This window comes from Corythoichthys intestinalis, chromosome 9 (assembly GCF_030265065.1).
Source record: "Corythoichthys intestinalis isolate RoL2023-P3 chromosome 9, ASM3026506v1, whole genome shotgun sequence".
In the NCBI taxonomy this organism is placed as follows: domain Eukaryota; kingdom Metazoa; phylum Chordata; class Actinopteri; order Syngnathiformes; family Syngnathidae; genus Corythoichthys; species Corythoichthys intestinalis.
In genome coordinates, this window is record NC_080403.1 from 18,802,572 (window position 1) to 18,821,206 (window position 18,635).

An 18,635-nucleotide genomic window follows, 5' to 3' on the forward strand; every position below is an offset into this window, starting at 1 on the left:
TTTTTTCCTTGGAGGAGGAGCCTGTTTAGTAAAAAAAGGCATTTGCTGTTCCCACTAGGGGGCGCTAGGCCTAATGGGTAATGTTTCAATGCACTCGTGTTAAAGGTGGGATCCCGCACATACATGCCAGATATGAAAAAGATTGAATGTTGTGTCAAGGAGCTATTAGTCTTTTACTGAATTTGTCATTTTGCCGAAAAAATGGCCGACTTTGGCACAATGCCCAGGTTAGACCCATGAATGAAAACGCACCAGTTTGAAAATGTTAGATCTCCTATGTCTCCTGAATAGTCTCACCAATTTTGAAGATGATCCAACCAACTCCTTCTGTGACAAGGTCTCAAATGTGCACCCTGTTAATTGATAAAAATTTCATATTCGATCCAAAATACCCGATTTCCTGTTGTGTTTGGAATATGGGTTCAAGAGACTTGTTGGAGCAGTTTTGCACAAGGTATCGACTCCCCAAATTTCATTGCTCTACGTTAAAAAAACCTAATAGGAAACGCCTTTTTGAAAAATTCAAGGGGGCGCCACTGAGCCATTTTGTTACATTTTTTTGGTAATGTCGCAAGATTATCGAAATCCATGCGAAGCCGCATGTATGTGCAAAATTTGGTGAGTTTTCGTGCATGTTCAGGCCTCCAAATGTAAACTATACTACAAATGGATAAAAATTTCACATTCGATCCAAAATACCCGTTTTTGTGTTGGATTTGGAAATGGGTGCAAGAGACTTTTTGGAACAGTTTTGCATAAGGTATGGACTCCCCAAATTTCATTGCTCTACGTTGAAAAAAACCAATAGGAAAGGCCTGTTTTAAAACTCCTTTCTGTCGCCACTAGTTGGCACTGTAGAGTTGATGCAAATGACCCTTACAAGGCCCTTCAGGGTATGACTCTCAACAAGCACGGGAAGTTTGGCGCAGATATGTTGTATATCTGCTGAGTTATGACTGTTCAAAGTTTTTTGCGAGACAAATTGTTGACGGTCATTTTCACTTTCCCTTTTGGTCCCCTCCGCTTCGACGAAACCTCAATATTTTTCATCAGGCAACTGAACACAGGTCTTAAGGCTCCCCTGATGCAGGTTTGAGGTCAACAGATATTTTTCCCTTGGAGGAGGAACCTGTCTCGTAAAAAAAGGCATTTCCTGTTCTCACTTGGTAGCGCTAGGTCTAATGGGTAATATTTCAATGCACTCGTGTTAAGGGTGGGATACTGCACATACATGCCACATATGAAAAAGATTGAACGTTGTGTCAAGGAACTATTAGTCATTTACTGAATTTGTCATTTTGCCGAAAAAATGGCCGAATTTGGCACCACGCCCAGGTCAGACCCGTGAATGAAAACGCACGATTTTAAAAACTTAAGATCTCATATGTCTCCTGAACAGTCTCACCAATTTTGAAGATGATCCAACTAACTCCCTCGGCGAAAAGGTCTCAAATGTGCACTCTTTAAATCGATAAAAATTTCATATTCGATCCAAAATAACTGATTTCCTGTTGGGTTTGCAATATGGGTGTAAATGCTTTTTTGGAGCGGTTTTGGACAAGGTATAGACTCCCCAAATTGCATTGCTCTACACTGACAGACCCTAATGTTATAGGCCAATTTTAAAATTTTAAGGGGGCACTACTGAGCCATTTTGTTACATTTTTTTGCAACGTTGCAAAATTATCGAAATTTACAATTTTCCGCACGTATGTGCAAATTTTGGTGACTTTTCATGCATGTTCAAGCCTCCAAATTGGCCGTTTTCATTTGCCCTGAAAAAAAAAAAAATCCTTTGCAAAACAATAGGGCCTTCGCACGCCTAGTGCTCGGGCCCTAATTACTATAACTTGTACTAACATTTATCTTTGAAGAACTACAAGTCTTTCTATCTGTGGATCCATTCAACAGAAAGAATGTTAATAATGTAATTGCCATCTGGTGGATTTATTGTTATAATAAACAAATACAGTACTTATGTACAATATGTTGAGTGTACATATCCATCTTGTGTCTTATCTTTCCATTCCAACGATAATTTATAGAAAAATATGGCATATTTTAGAGATGGTTTGAATTGCAATTAATTGCGATTAATACATTTTTAAGCTGTGATTAACTCGATAAAAAAATTTTAATCGTTCGACAGCCCTAATTATAATAAACTGAAGACTACCTGAAGTGCAGTTAAATCCCAAACCAGAGAACAACCGTCTGACTGAGACTGAGAAAATCTGAGAGTAAGACCTACCTCCCGAAAGTTCTCAGGACCACATTCCAAGCCTCTGAAGTTGCACTCCAGCAGAATATCTTCAATGCGGTGTCGTGTACGGTTGTAAATCTCATCTACACTAAAAACAGAGCCAGGCGGGCGGTCGGGCTCCGGGGCCAACGGGAACCCTGGCGCCATGCCTTCATCGAAGCCCAGTAGAGGGCCCATGAATATAAGATCGCTGTAGCTTAATTGTGACTTGCGCACAAAGTTATAGTTGCAAATGGTGACGGCCGGGAAGGTCATGTTTTGGGCTACCTTCTCGTCCAGCATGGTAATGTGGTCATACTGGAGGTAGTAGATGACCCGATCGGCAACCTGGAACAAGAAGGCGGACAATGCCATGGTGAAGACCACCGCCCACAAGCTCTGCCGAATTCCGAACTTCTTGTTCTCCACAAACACGTGGTTGGCCCCGTGGAGCGAGCAGCCACTGAAAAACGTTGCCAAGTCGTCCACCTCACCCGGGCTTTCTTCCTCTTCCTCGTAGTCGTCTGTATGACTACAACCGTCCAGATACTCCTGCGAGTCTCCGTAACCCCGATTAACGCGTTTGTAGTGATCATCAAAACTGTCTTTACCATAACCTTCGTCATCCCCAGAAAAGGAGATGGTGCACATGATCCGGACCGGCATTATGGATAGATGAACTAGTTTAGTGTGTTAAAATCTGAACAAATATGAAAAATCCCAAAGTCCAAAAACAGACACTGATGACACCAAAAGCAGGTAAAAGTGAACTTCAGAGTGCCGTCACTCCTCACTACGACTGCGAACTGACGCTTTGCCCTTGGATGTCTGGTGGGGCAGATCCCTCCACCCCATGAAGCAAGTTAGAAAGCAAGAAGAATGAGATAAGGAAAGGGAGGAGGGAAGAAGAAGCGTGGACACCCAATACTCCCCCGGGGCCTGGGCCCAGTTCACCAAGGAGGGGCTGAATTTCACATTTACCGGGAAAAAAGAGCCTTGACGCAGTGCCTGTTCGAGAAAGGCAGCATTACAATAGATAAAAAACCCAAACTATTTATTTCACTGTGTTTTCACTTTGTGGGCAAGCTCATCACTTTCCAAAGAAGAGTTCCATGATAAGATGCACTTTACAGCCCATTTTACACATGGATATTCCAGAGCTGGAGGACATTTTACGTCTCACCATTCATATTTGACTAAATCCATATGAAAATTTGTGTTGCAACAATACAATTTTTTGGGCTTGCGATATCAATTTCACTATCCGGCTGTGGAGAATCAGTTGTTTTTGAAAACAAATTATGTTTTTTCTTCCTCTTAATATTGTATTAATGCTTACTCACTTGGATGTGTTGTAAAGTCATTGCTATCATAGGGTGACCATATTTTGATTTCCAAAATAGAGGACGCTCGGCCTGGCCTCCAGACACTTTAATTTTACTCGAAGATCACTCAAAAATGCCTATATCACCCACCTTTTTTTTTTTTTTTTTTTTACTCAACAGGCTTTATTCTTCCTAAAAAAATAATCCCCCCCAAAAAAAGGAATAATGATTAAATATAATGCAGACTCATGAACATGTAGTCCAGTCAATACACACACACAGTAGGCTATGTGCCAACTCAACATTTTTTAAAATTACTATCACGACAATTGTCGTTGACAAATTGTTATTCCCACTCAATTTTTATCCTCATTCAATGTTCTAGATTTTACGCAAACAATAACCGAAATAAATTGACTAGCTATTCAACCAGCATGTTTCCAAACGTAGCAGTTCAAAACTACATTGCCCATAATGCCTAGCGCGACTGAGCACACTGATTGCTACCCTATTAGCGTGTACGGGAGCCGAGGCAAAATCAGACTTAATGATAAAAGTTTACAATCATCGGCTGCGCAACGATGCGACACCAAACGGGATTTTACAGATTACACCAGTACAAATCTCCGGCAGAAGTCAACAGTTGCCATTATATACATATTTATCGTTAAAAAAAAAAGAAATAAGAAACACAGCTATTTAGAATATAAAACTAGCATTCAACTAAATAAAGTAACGCAGAACAATTACAAGAATCATACAATATACTGCATCTCTGTGTACACATATAACCCTATATACAGCAGAAGACACGTGATCGACATTAACCAGGAGATAAACTTATAGAAATGTGCATGGAGCCACATCTTTTAGAACTCCTTATTGAACTCTTTACTGTGGTCTGATCTCTCGCCAAACCGTCAGTAGATGGTGGTAATTCTCCATGAAACAAAGGGTAAACTGCCAACAAAAAAGAAGAAGAAGATCTATTCCTTCTCCCGCCCCTACTAGTAGGAGCCACGTGAACGCACGCAGGCGCTGCCCCATAGCGGCCAGAGAGATTCTCTTCAAAATTGGTCCCCTGAAAAATCAGAAAAACCTGACATTTTCATGAATTTATGAAACCCGGCCGGACACTTTGGAGGGCATGTAATAAGAGGACTTGTTCGGGCAAAAGAGGACGTTTGGTCACCCTAGCATAGCTTGGTCACACACTGCTTAACAATGTTTATACCTACCTGGTATGGGTGACAATAAATGAATGAACTCTAAAACTTAAAATCCTCTGAAAGGCCCAAATTTTTCTATGTTTATTTATTTAATTTGGAATCATGCCAGATACTTGCATTAAGTCCACAGTCAGTTCTAATAAACTCACTAGTTGGTACATTAGCTTATCTTAAGTACTAGCAGAGGACACAAGTTAGCTAGCCTGCTTTTACCTTATATTTTTATGGACGCTCATGTCAATGTCAGTGTTCATAAAACTTCAAATCTTGGCTCGTATTAGGGTTTAACATGTTTAGCAAAAAAAAAAAAAAAAAAAAAAAAAAAAAAAAAAAGAACAGCTAAACTTATATATGTTTTAATATTTTTAGAAAAGTGTTACATCTGATTGAATGTCTCACTAAACCCTGTTATGCATATAATCAGAATAAGAAATATTTTTGTCTAGCGACTCCTGACTAAAAAGATACCAGTACAAATTTGCTACACTGTGACATGTAACCCTATTATTCCAAATATTATAAATATCAAATAAATCATGGAATAAAAAATGTACCGCTCATTTTTAAAGTGAACTAATGAAGCCTTTGATATATTTCATTACCTATTGCTGATTGATTGGGAAATGAGAAAAGTTAAAGCTTGTTTTTAAAGAATTCTGGAATGAGCCTCATGCATCCCCTACAAAAATATGTTTTTTTTTTTTTTTTTTTAAATGAACATGAATAAAGTCTGAAATCAGGCTGTGCCAGAGTTGACTGGAAATAAAGTAACACTTGTGGCAAGCGCCATGTGCCTCCATTACGAGATGGGACTGACTAGGAGAAAACAAATGGAGGGCTCTTGAAGGGAAAGAATGACAACCCTTTAACTCAACCGTTTTGTTTTAAGGTTGGCAGGGCGGCATGATCGCATTATCATCCCTCCAAGAACGAGACGTGACCGTCCACAGAAAGGAAGCGTTAGATTTATAAGCAGGCCAGCTTCCTCCAACCGAGAAGACATACTGTGGCAACCAGCGAGGAGGGAAATTGAATGAATTAAATCAAAGCCTCCATTTGCTCATTATTTTCACGCTAATGATTCATTTTACCAACACCACTCCGCCTAGTGACTGCACACAGCCCTGTTTCAATCACATCAACTGAAATCGAATACAAGCAGTAACCCAGGAGGGTTATGAGAAACATCTCAAATGGATCCTATCAAACACGGAGTCACATGAAGCTCCCATGATATGAAAAGGAAAGACGAGATTTGTCTGCATTGATCCGTGCCTCCATTAGAGCGACAGCAGATTACTTTCAGACACATGATGGTGCTATGAGATTACTTTAGACACGATTTTCTCATCTCCATGCTAGAAAATTGTAACTAGTGTCCTACCTTGGGATGGTGGGTAATGAAAGCAGAAGCCCCGAGAAATTTTAGCCTTAACCTCAAGCATTAACTGAATTTACAATCACTTTAACCCACAGGTGTCAAGCTCAAGGCACGGGGCCCTGATCGGGCCTGCCACATAATTTTGTGTGGCCCGTTAAATCAATGTCCCACAAAATTGGAGATTGACATAAATGTTAACACTGTTTAGATGCATGTCACTGATCTCTAATTTGAAGCAAATGATTGAAATTCTTTAATTCGCAAATTCTTTTTTTAATGGCTTGATTTTACAACCAGGTATCGCTCAATTTGTTGTGTAGATTTAACTCATTCACTGCCATTGACAGTCTAATCCATTTGAATTGAGATGATCATGATGGCCAGCAATATTTGATCACGTTTAACTGCCATTGACTGCAATAGATGTCCCATCCATTCAACTTTTTAAAATGTTTTTATATACTGTACGTCATTAAGTATTTAAAAATATGAACAATTTTAATTAATAATGATAATAATATATACATTTATACAGTATATATATATATATATATATATATATATATATATATATATATATATATATATATATTCCCCGTTTTTAACAAAAACATTTTGACAATTATGAATGACTAATGTAATATTGTGCCCTTTTAAAAATCTTAAATATACAATATAAATATAATTTTGAAACAAACCTTTAAAAATATAATTACTATTACCCCCTTTTTTAAAATTAAATGGTAAATGGTGCTATACTTGCATAGAGCCTTTCCCTTTCGCCCTCAAAGCGCTTTACACTACATCGCCATCCTCCTAGTGGTGACGCAGCACCAGGACCGACATGTGGTTCAGAATCTTGCTCAAGAATACTTAGACGATTTCATCGCGATTTCAGAGCCAGAAAAAAAAAAATATTAGAAAAATAGTTAAACTTCTTGAAAAATCAAAACCATTAATAAACTTTTTTAATTCATAAAAATTTTAAAGATAAAAATATGAATGTGATAATATCTACAGGCGTTCAAAAAAAGGAATGAATAAGCAAATATGTACGATTAACTCAATCGCTGCCATCAACGGTGCTAAATGTCCAATCCATTTGGACTACTCGTAGAAGAATCCGGTAGTGAATGATCGCCTATCTTTAATTTAATATCTTTAATGGGGAGGTTGTTGATGTGTTGTCTTAGTTTGAGTGTTGTAAGTGTTAATATGCAAAAGGTACTGTGTAGTCAGTGTAAAACTGTTCATTTTTGGTGTGGATTGATTCATCTGTCACCATAAATGACAGCCAATGAGTGCATAATTTCCTACATTTATAGGTTTGCAGGCATGTAGGGAATCAATAGCAGAATGTGGCTCCTGACAAAAATCAGTTTGTCAACACTGCCCTAATACAACACAAGCCATTCCCCCCAAGCATCATTCCTGACACATTGCATAAACACTTATTACCACTAGGAGGCAGCAGTAATACATCTAATCATGCATAATCCTTTATGGGTTTAAACCTGACATAACAAAGGTATGATAAATATCTTGATGTATGAAATGAGTATGACCACATTGTCGATAAAAGATTGTTCAATAGTTTTAATTTTGTTGATTGCTGGTAAATAGTGTCAAACATTGTTATATCGAGAAGTGGTATAGGGAAAGAAAATGGCAATGACCTCGCAGTGAGGTGATGCTTAGATGGTCGGTAAGAGTTTTGATGCGGTTGTCATCATCATTATCATCATTTCCTGCATGTGAGTCTCATTTTCCCATTTACAAAATGGGTAATTGTATTCAGAGGCTTTCAGGGAAAAGCTGCTTTTTTTGTGTGTTTTCAGTTGAATCTCACGAAAAAAGTGCGCTTATGGCCTGAGATAAGAGAAATCATGAAACATATTTATACATTAATTTTCAGTTTATTTAAATAAATTGGTTTTATCTGTTGATTAAAAAGTACTCTAAAATTGACTTCTCGTCCAGTACAAGTTTCAACACATAGCAGTACACTTGTAATGCTTTAAAGTTTCATCAGCACGATCAAGTGGTTTAGCATTTCGAGCAATCAGTTAAGATTTTGTCTATAATTTTAGCTTTATTTCATTCATGACTAAAGAAAAGATTCCAGAAGAAATTGTTATTCAAAATCTTTACATGGACTGAGCACAACAAACACATAATAAACTGGGTTTGGGTGTACTACCTCACCTTATTCAGTGTCATGGACGTTTATAGCCATCGACAACGGTTTATTGCCACGTCATATATGCATTTATCATTTCATGCATGAATTACTTTTTTTTTTTTTTTTTAAACCCTAGCATCACTCTAATTTAAAACCTATCACCTGCCACTGACGGGCTAAGCGTCCACTGTCTTTTAACTAGTGGGGGGTGGGTTGTGGTGATTGAACGAATGTTGTACATTACATTACATTTTTATCTGTGTATAAATGTATTTATCATTGTATAACTATTATATGCACATAGATAGCTGGGATAAGCTCCAGCACCCCTGCGACCCTGGTGAGGATAAGAAGCTAATAATATACAATAATGATTAATAATTTATAAAAAAAATATATATATATATATGCAGTACCAATTGTTATTACTAATTGTTATGTTGTTTTATTAAATGACCAAAAATAGTTATAGATCTTGTTTTTATCACATTCATACAGGAAAAAACAACTTTTGTCTACTGCAGTGACTACTGTCCCTGAAAAGGTAAATACTGTAAATTATATTTTTCATCCGATAAGCATAGGCCCTCACCCATTGCGTCTGTGAATTCAGGTTTGTAAGGCCCTTTAATGACTCACTGATCCCTGAAGATGTTAGTGTTGCATTGTTCTGGATTTGAGATCAGTGCAACTTTCAAGTACAAGAGAATATTAGGTTCAATCTCGACTTGGTGCATTGTGTGAAATGTCAAAATAGAGACTCTAACCGGAATAGCGTCTGTATACGCATCGTATGGACAGAGTATGTGCTGTTGTAGTTAGTAGAGCAGAGAAGAGAAAGCAGCTCATTGAGCAAAAGACATTTTGTTGGTGTGTATAATTGACATATTTCTTTTGCATCAGACAATTTATCTGTTATTTCAGTTTTTAAGTGTCCTAAATCAGTTTTATCAGGCTTGGCTCAGAAAACATTGATTGGTTTTGAAGTACATTCGAGGGTCAAAAGATGGCAGTGTTGCGATTCAAGTCTGCAGTGTCACAAGCCTAGCACCCCCACCACCATTGGCGTCTCCATCGCACCCTCCCCACCCCAGGCCGGGATTTCAACAAGGCCACGCATTTCGCCATGGTCACACACAGTGGAGCGATGAGAGGGGAGAGCTTGAACGCTCCCCTTTCAAGTCGCTTTGCTTACAGGCAGGATCAACCTGTCGTTGCCTTGGTTACATCCTGGCTGTCAGTTAAGATGTGCCTATCCCTATTACTGTGGATCAGAGTCGCACGCACTTGTTCCAGCGGAGAGATAATAAAGATCGTCAAACATCACACAGACGCCAGTGCGATATTGCTTGCTCCAAGGCAATCGATAGCTGAGCATTCATGCCCTCACATTATTAGGAGTTGGCTACCGTATGAATATGACAGGAGTAAACAAGCACAGAGATGCTAGGCAAGAAGGCGAAAAACTAATATTCAGCTCTCGCCTTCCTACAAATGGCGCATCCCCTGCCTTGCAGGAAAAAGGACAAAAAAGTACAAAAATGACTTATCTCAGCGAGCCATTGTGACCTCAAGTCAATTTCTCATTTAAAAAACAGTACAGAGGTGGCAGCCCAAAGTTTCAAGATAAGGCTGATTACAGACGGAGCTGGGGCACCGGCTGGCTGGAGGGGAGCGTGGTACTTAAAGTCTTTGAGGATCGGGAGAGCAAACACTTGAGAAAAAGCAGGCGTTGCTGGCCAAAGTCCTTCAATTTACAGGCGGCTGATGGCAGAGGGGCCTATCTGTGGAGACCACCGATTATCAACAGGGAATCAAAGCAGCATCTTGACAGCTGAAAAGGTGAAGTTGCATTCAAAATACATTTCATCAGCTACCATTGACAGCAATAGACATTTGACTGGGACCGTTGGCGGTGAACGATGACTGAACTGGTGCTAAGGTAGACTTGCAGCATAAATTGCTGGGACCAAGTAAAGATCAATACTTTTGGGAGTCAAAACCAAACTAAAGACCGATACAAGACCATGACCGAGACGAACGACAGACAAAGACTTGACCCGTACAAGAAATCATTGAATCAAGAGCAAGACTTTTGGAAGTCAAGACTAAACCTAAAATTGAAACAGGACCAAGACTGAAACTACAATTGGCTCGAGACTTCCCCCAATTCAGAAAATGCTGCGTCAAGATTAAAACTTTTGGCAATTACAACGATGACCTAGACCAAAATAGAAATCACTGAACCATGAACGAGACTTTTGGGAGTCAAGACTAAACCTAAGACCGAAACAGGGCTCGTGTTTTGGGAATTAAGAACAAACCCAAAACCAAAAGAGGACCAAGACTAAACCAAGACCTGCCCCAAACTAGAAACCGTTGAATCAAGATCAGGACTTTTTCAAAGTCAAAACCAAACCAAACCTAACACCTAAACAGGACCAACACCGGGCCTTATGGGAGTAGAGTCGAAGACCAGACAAAGACTGATTTACGCCAAGCATTACATTGTTTGACCCTCATACATTTTCGGGGTAAAATTTTGATGGGACCATAACGCTAGAAAACAATGCTTACATTATACAGATTTGTCCATTATCTCGCAGCTGTGGCGGCGCTAAAACAATTTACAAAGACTGGCATTTTTATAATTAAGAGTCAAGAGATACAGCATTTTTTCCCCCCGCAAGTAATTCCAACAGTCATCAAATGAACATCTTCAATTACCCTGATGCCAAAAATTAATTAACATCCACTGTTATTACTGCAAAAACCATTAGGCATGTTTGGAGTTCTTTTTTAAATACATCACATTTAAAATCCTCCCCACAAAAATAATAAATAAATAAATAAAAATAAAAAAAAACACCAAAAAATCAGCGACAGGTAAGTGCCTGCTCTCCCACAGCTTCATTATCAGAATGTCAACCAGATTACGCTGGTACTGCAAACTCCAAAACAAGGCCGCCATTCCCTAGCTGCCGTAGCAGCGCAAACGACACCCCTCCCTATCAATGAATCTAATGAGCGCGCAGAGATTTAATTATCATTTAATCCGGTGTTGGAATGAAGTGGCTGTCGGGGAAACAGTTTAAATCCCTTAAACTGTGCCTGTCATCACTTTGTTTAACAACAATTTCATCAGCGCCAGTGGGGTTCTTTTCTAGCTTAAAACTCATTCACTGCCAGTTTACCAGTTAACATGGAAATGGCAGTGGGTGGTAGACTAAACTGAAAAAGAGTGATCAATACATTTTGATGTCAAATTAAAATTTGTATAATATTTGTATACATTTTGCGCTCTAAACTATTGCCTGATGCTAGATTACAAATTAAGAAAAAACAACAGTGTGTATAGTAGAAGAAATACAGTTCTGTATTTGTACTTCTTCCTGGATCAACAAAGCAATTTAACCCTTCCGTGCACGAATTATGATTTTTCACATATATATACAGTATATATGTAGCGGGAAACACAGACAAGGCTGAAACAGCAGTTTCTGCTCTTGCACCCCTCTTTAAAATAAACTTCTGAATTTTAAGACAAAAGAACCATTGTGTTTGGTTGAACAATATGTCTACATGCTGCCATAGCAGTTTCATGGCGCATCAAGCCCCAAATTGTTTTTAATTTTTAATTTGTAATTTTTGTTACTGTCGCATTTTCCCATATTTTAGATGATAAATAATCGATCCAAACAAAGAAAAATTGCCCACACCTCGAGTTAGGGGGTCAATTTTGTTTTGTTTTGTTTTGTTTTAAATGCCCTCCTGTTAAAAAAAATTTCTTCCCCCAGAAAATTGAAAATTTCCAATGATGTATCACACATGAATATAGGTCAGTTTTGAAATTTGGCCAAACTGGGGGTCTCAAAGCGGAACTTCAAGTCACCTGAGTGTTTCCCGCCATCTATATACAGTATATACATGCATACATACATACATATAAACACAGGTATATATACAGTATTATAGGACAAGGGTATTAAACTTGCAGCCTAGGGACCGATTGTGACCCACGGGACCATATTTTGTAGCACCCATTTGGCATCCAATTTCAGTATCAGTGTTAGTAATTTTGGATGGGCATTTAAAACAATATATATCCAGAATTTTAAATAAAACAAATGAATTAATTGCAGGATCCGCTTCAGGAAAAACAACAGTAAATGTAATATAATGTATTTAAATATAAATTTAAATATTAATAAATAAATAAATAAATAACACACACAAAAAAAGCCATGAATCATAAAAAATATAAATAATTCTGAATAAAATAAAGGTAAAGAAATGAAAACCAAATAAATAAAACAAAGCAAATTGTATCAAATCGGAAAAAAGAAGACATAAATTCAAATAATGGCCAGTATTTAGTTTACTCTGGGGAATTTTGTTTTGTTTTAAAAGATCACTTGTCAACTCTTTGGCTGCTTTGACAGCGCCTTCCAGATGAAGTGGAGTGGACATTTACAAAAAGTGTTTTCAATATATATATATATATATCCCTCTTTTACTGACTACCACAGCTGATACTCTGTGACCTGAGCTGACAGTGAATGAGTTCATCTAACCCATACCTAAAATTTGGGCCCTAAAAATCCTCTCCAGTACCTGATAATTTTTTTCTAAGCTCCATGGTGCATCTGGAGCGGTGTTAGCCCCTTCCTGACAGCCTTGTAAATTGTCATGATGCTTATCTGATGATGATACGCAGCCGGCGGCGGTGCTTTCACTTCCAACAAGACCGGCAACGGAGACGATAAAGACAGAGCGGCTGTGTTGACGTCGCTGGAAATTACCAGCAGATGGGTTTTCATAAGCTTCGACGGTTGGCGGGATAAACCTGGTGACGAAACGTTGTCATTCAGCTTTAATGTGAGTGGAACTCGGGTCGCGAAGCCCGATAGGCGGCTCGACTCTGGATGCGATTATTGCTTGAGCTGATCCATTACAGACTTTCTTTATGACCTTCTATTGAATTAGTGTTTACCATTTTTCAATTTGTGTTTGGGACTTTTTCTCCTTATTTTTATTCATGAAAAAAGATTTGGATCCCAATGTGCAGAGATAACCTTAATCTGAGTTGATTTTTTGAAAAAATACCCATGTAAACAAGGTGAACATCTGAAGGATTAAATATGATAGTAAAACAAAGTAGAAAATGCCAATTAATTGCCACAAGACTGATACCAAAGTTCTGTTTGAAGAGGCATTAAAGTACAGCATTACCTTGAGATAAAATCAGAAATATATTTAAGATATTCCCTTAAAAAATGGCCTTAGCTCTGAACAATCTCTTTTTCACCAACTTTTAAATATAGCTTAAGTGGCGACGATGCACGAACGAGGATGACAAAATGTGCTGCTTTTGAATTTTTTACACAGTAAACAACAGACGGGGCAAATTACATCTTTTTTCTGCTCCAACCGCACTCGCCATATTTCATTTTTTTCACCCTGATGTTATGAATTCTGCTACAAACTCGGGCGCTGTGGCTGAATCATATTTTATGATGGGTCTAAGTCATTAATTTTGCACCGCTCTAAAATAGGACCGGGCTTTCCGAATTGACACAACTTTTTTTTCTTCTCGTTGCAAAAGCGCAAGTGTTGGTGATTTAAAACCGGCCTCGGCAAGGATGTTTACGGTATGTGGTCCAGCAATTTTACATGACACTTATTATATCCTGACAACAAATCTAACTGACTATCATGACAAGACAGTAATTAAAACCAAGCCAGGGTGAACACATGTTCCTGACATGCCAATTTCATGACTTGACTAACGGAAGAAAGCAAACAGATGGATGAGCTCCACTAAATTTATCATAACGGAAAATACAATGAGCTCTCAAGGGAGGTTCTTATAACCTGATTATTGGGGGTACCTCCATTTATTTTGAGGGACGATCCAATACACGCGCAAAATGCTTGCGCATCACTTTTTTAAAAAATAAGATTAGATCATTTGCTAACTAGATTACAATGAGAAAATCCGATTATGTAATTGAATGAGGTTGCTACTTAGTATGAGTTCCTGTTTTGTTGCGTACTTTTTCATGTACTCTCCGCTGATATCAGTTACTGGAATAATTGGTTTCTGATCTACCGCTGATGTCTGACAGGAATTAGGAAAGGCATGTACCATAATTTCTGGACTATAAAACGCACCTGACAATATGCCACACCACCCAAATTTGATAAAATTCAAGAAAATAAAATCGATAAATACACTGCTGGCCAAAAGTATTGGCACCCCTGCAATTCTGTCACACAATGGTCAATTTCTCCCAGAAAATGATTACAAATATAAATGCTTTGGTAGTAGTAGCTTCATTTATTTTGCTTGCAATGAAAAAATACAAAAGAGAATCAAAAAATAAATTAAATCATTGTCATTTTACACAAAACTCCAAAAATGGACCGGACAAAAGTATTGGCACCCTTTTAAAAATCATGTGATGCTTCTCTAATTTGTGTAATTAACAGCACCTGTTACTTACCTGTGGCACATAACAGGTGGTGGCAATAACAAAATAACACTTGCAGGCAGTTAAAATGGATAAAAGTGCACTCAACCTCTGTCCTGTGTCCTTGTGTGTACCAAATTGAGCATTGAAAAAAGAAAGAAGACCAAAGAACTGTCTGAGGACTTGAGAAGCAAAATTGTGAGGAAGCATGGGCTATCTCAAGGCTACAAGTCTTATCTCCAAAGACCTGAATGTTCCTGTGTCTACCATGTGCAGTGTCATCAATAAGTGTAAAGCCCATGGCACTGTGGCTAACCTCCCTGGATGTGGATGGAAAAGAAAAATTAAAGAGTGATTTTAACTAAAGATTGTGCGGATGGTGGATAAAGGACCACGACTAACATCCAAACAAGTTCAAGATGTCCCGCATTCCGAGGGTACAACCTGTACAATCCGTCGGCGTCTGAATGGAAAGGGACTCTATGGTAGGATACCCAGGAGGACTCCACTTCTGACCCAGAGACATACAAAAGCTAGCCTGGAGTTTGCCAAAATTTACCTGAGAAAGCCAAAAACATTTTGGAAGAATGTTCTCTGGTCAGATGAGACAAAAGTAGAACTTTTTGGGAAAAGGCATCAACATACAGTTTACAGGGGAAAAAACGAGGCCTTCAGAGAAAGGAAAACGGTCCCCACAGTCAAACATGGCGGAAGTTCCCAGATGTTTTGGGGTTGCTTTGCTGCCTCTGGCACTGGACTGCTTGACCGTGTGCATGGCATTATGAAGTGTGAAGACTACCAACAAATTTTGCTGCATAATTTAGGGCCCAATGTGAAAGAAAGCTTGGTCTCCCAGAGGTCATGGGTCTTCCAGCAGGACAATGACCCCAAACACACTTAAAAAAGCACTAGAAAATTGTTTGCGAGAAATCACTGGAGACTTCTAAAGTGGCCAACAATGAGTCCAGACCTGAATCGCATAGAACACCTGTGGAGAAAATGGCAGTTTGGAGAAGGCACCCTTCAAATCTCAGAGACCTGGAACAGTTGGCCAAAGAATAACAGTCTAAAATTCCAGCAGAGCACTGTAAGAATCTCATTGATGCACACCAAAAGAGGTTGTTCGCAGTTATTTTGTCTATAGGTTGTGGTGCCAAGTATTAGGCTGAGGGTGCCAATACTTTTGTCCGGCCCATTTTTGGAGTTTTGTGTAAAATGATAATGTTTAAAAAAAAAAAATTTAAATCATTGTTTTTTGTGTTTTTTTTCATTGGAAGCAAAATAAATGAAGATGTTACTACCAAAGCATTTGTAATTGCAATCATTTTCTGGGAGAAATTACGCACTACCTGACAGAATTGCAGGGGTGCCAATACTTTTGGCTGGCAGTGTATACTGCGCACGTTATTATAAGCCACAGGTGTCTATGTTACAGTCTTAAGATTTCCCATTAATAAGCATTAGTCAGTAGCAGTTATCCAAAATAGATGGGCAATGGTAAATTGCAAACTTTTTGGCACGGTGAGACATCGTATCAAAGTTTGATTATTATCTGGAGCATTTGACATGGAAAAAAGGGAACTATTTAGGACTTTTGTAAAAGGTGCAAAAGTTGTCCTTCTTCATCCATTTCAACAACTGTCATGAAATTTTCAGGACTCGTCTTTCATAATTAAAAATGTTCCCAATCTAATCATGTGACCGGAAATCGGGCCCGATCACATTATTTTTCAGAAGATCGGAATTGGGTAAAAAATGATTGTTTTTTGGGAGGAAAAAAAAGATTTATTTCTATTTTTACGTATTAGCTCTTTGGCTGCCGATAGACCTCCAATCTATTTTGACTAATCGAACAATCGCTGTCAGCCCCGCAGTCAAATTAGAGTTTATCGCCGTCCATGTCAACGTCTGCTAGTCGCCATTTAATTCGGCTGGGAGCGACTTCGCTCAGCTTCGTGGCCGCTAGGAATCGGCCCACTAGCCTGGCTCTTGATCAATTCAACTTGTTGTAGAAGAAAACAGCGAATATTATTTTAAAGAGTACGAGAGATTGTAATAGCCTAGTTTCGGCGAGAAAAGAATAGTTTTTGTTGTTGTGAACTACAGTTCCACACTGGATGAGTAAGACCCATTTTTTGAGTGTCCCAAACTTCCAAGAAAGTGCATTTGTCAAGGTTTCATCGGCCGTGACGTCCACCGAACAGAATACTATGCCTATGCCGGCACCTGTGCTATTGGAAGCGTTGGGGACGGCTACATTGATCACAACGGCTGTCCTCTGCTGCTTATCCATAATCATGATGTTCAGTTGGTTGGCCATGACCATCTTATCTGTCTTTATCCGGAAGCTTAACAGGACCTAAGTCCTATCATTTCCCACCACTTTGGGAGGTGTTTCCCATTGCAATTTAGGGGTGTCCAGTCCATACTCTGCACAGATGTTTCTGTACACTACCAGCATGCCGGCTACTTGGTTTTGGCATTCCATGTGTTCTTTTCCTGCCAGTATCTCACGCCCTGCTATAGACCCTACCTACGTGACGTCACAACTCCGCTCTCCTTAATGGTACCGCCCAACTGTCCGTCAAAACATAGTGTTAACCTGTTACGGCTACGTACATTCCTCCTATTTACGGCGTGTTTTTCTGCTCCTTAACATTAATAATCAAAATGGTGAAGGTGTGTGTGGCTGTTGGTTGCACTAACAGAGAAGATGGAAGGAGAGACTTGAAGTTTTACCGTATTCCGAGGGATCCAAAGAGGAGAGCGAAATGGACGGCTGCAATTCGACGTGAAAACTGGGCACCAAAAAATCACCACAGACTATGTAGTAGTCATTTTATATCCGGTAAGATGCATTTAAGATATACTTAGAGGGTTTTGGGCTGACAAATAACCACAATTAAGATCATTGCTAGGCTAATCGCCGACAACATACACGTATGTATGTAGTGAGAGTGCTATCGCTAAACCATATAAACATTAAAAGCCTTAACTCCATTGACAAACGACATGAAATACATTAGACTTGACAGTGGATGTTAGCAATAACAAAAGATTTTGAATTGAAAATTTGGTAACTCACCTTTCCAAGCATAAGATAGATTCCTGCCGAATTTTCGTGGACGAGGACCTGTTTCACCCAACCAGCAACGAAGTATTTATAAGCCTCCAAGCTCTTGAAGTTTTTCAAATTTTCGTGAGAATAGGCTGATTTTATGTGGACAAGATAATTGTAAATATCAGCGTAGCAGATGTCAGGCAGACAGGGCGAAGACAGTGGGTCGAAAAACATCGATTTGGGCATCAAATATGGATCTGGCGACTGTATAGAACGAAGCTTTTCCTCATAACGCCTTTTATGCAACACATCCAGTGAGTTTACGGCATCAGAAAGCACCGGGTCTTCCATGAAATGCATTTTAAATTCCTCGATCAATTGAAACCAATGCTAATACAGAGACAAAATGACGGACAAGTGGGCGGAACCATACAGCGAGCACGTGGTTTTGTGACGTCGGTGGGTAGGGTCTATTCTGTGTTGGACTGTTTCTGGGGCATCTTTGCGCAGCCTGCACTTGAATTCTGCCTGGTGTTGTATATCTGGGCCTCTATTGCTTTGGTGCTCAAGGCCTGCTCCTGTGCTGCCATTTTTAGCGCCTCTGTGCTGTCTTTTAGTCCAGCCTTCTCTAACCATTGGTAGGACTTGTTCAGATACGCCACTTTATTGATCTGTGGGTTGTACATCCCATGCAGAGGGTTTTTCCTCCCATGAGGATTCCTCCAACTCCTCCTTTTCCACT

At 39.1% G+C, this 18,635-nt stretch overlaps 2 protein-coding genes across 3 annotated transcripts in view; both read right to left on the reverse strand.

The window, feature by feature from the left end:
* asic1b (acid-sensing (proton-gated) ion channel 1b) overlaps nucleotides 1-18,635 on the reverse strand; it is a 448,754-nt gene that overhangs the window by 146,428 nt on the left and 283,691 nt on the right. The gene's annotated exons all lie outside the window — the stretch shown is intronic.
* LOC130921884 (acid-sensing ion channel 1B-like) lies at nucleotides 2,060-3,373 on the reverse strand. Its single transcript, XM_057846229.1, has one exon. It carries the CDS (start codon nucleotides 2,906-2,908, stop codon nucleotides 2,156-2,158), a length of 753 nt encoding a protein of 250 aa, XP_057702212.1. The 5' UTR covers nucleotides 2,909-3,373; the 3' UTR covers nucleotides 2,060-2,155.

Excerpts from the sequence above, each read along its gene's own strand:
- LOC130921884 (XM_057846229.1), bottom strand. The coding sequence starts at position 2,908 with ATGCCGGTCCGGATCATGTGCACCATCTCCTTTTCTGGGGATGACGAA.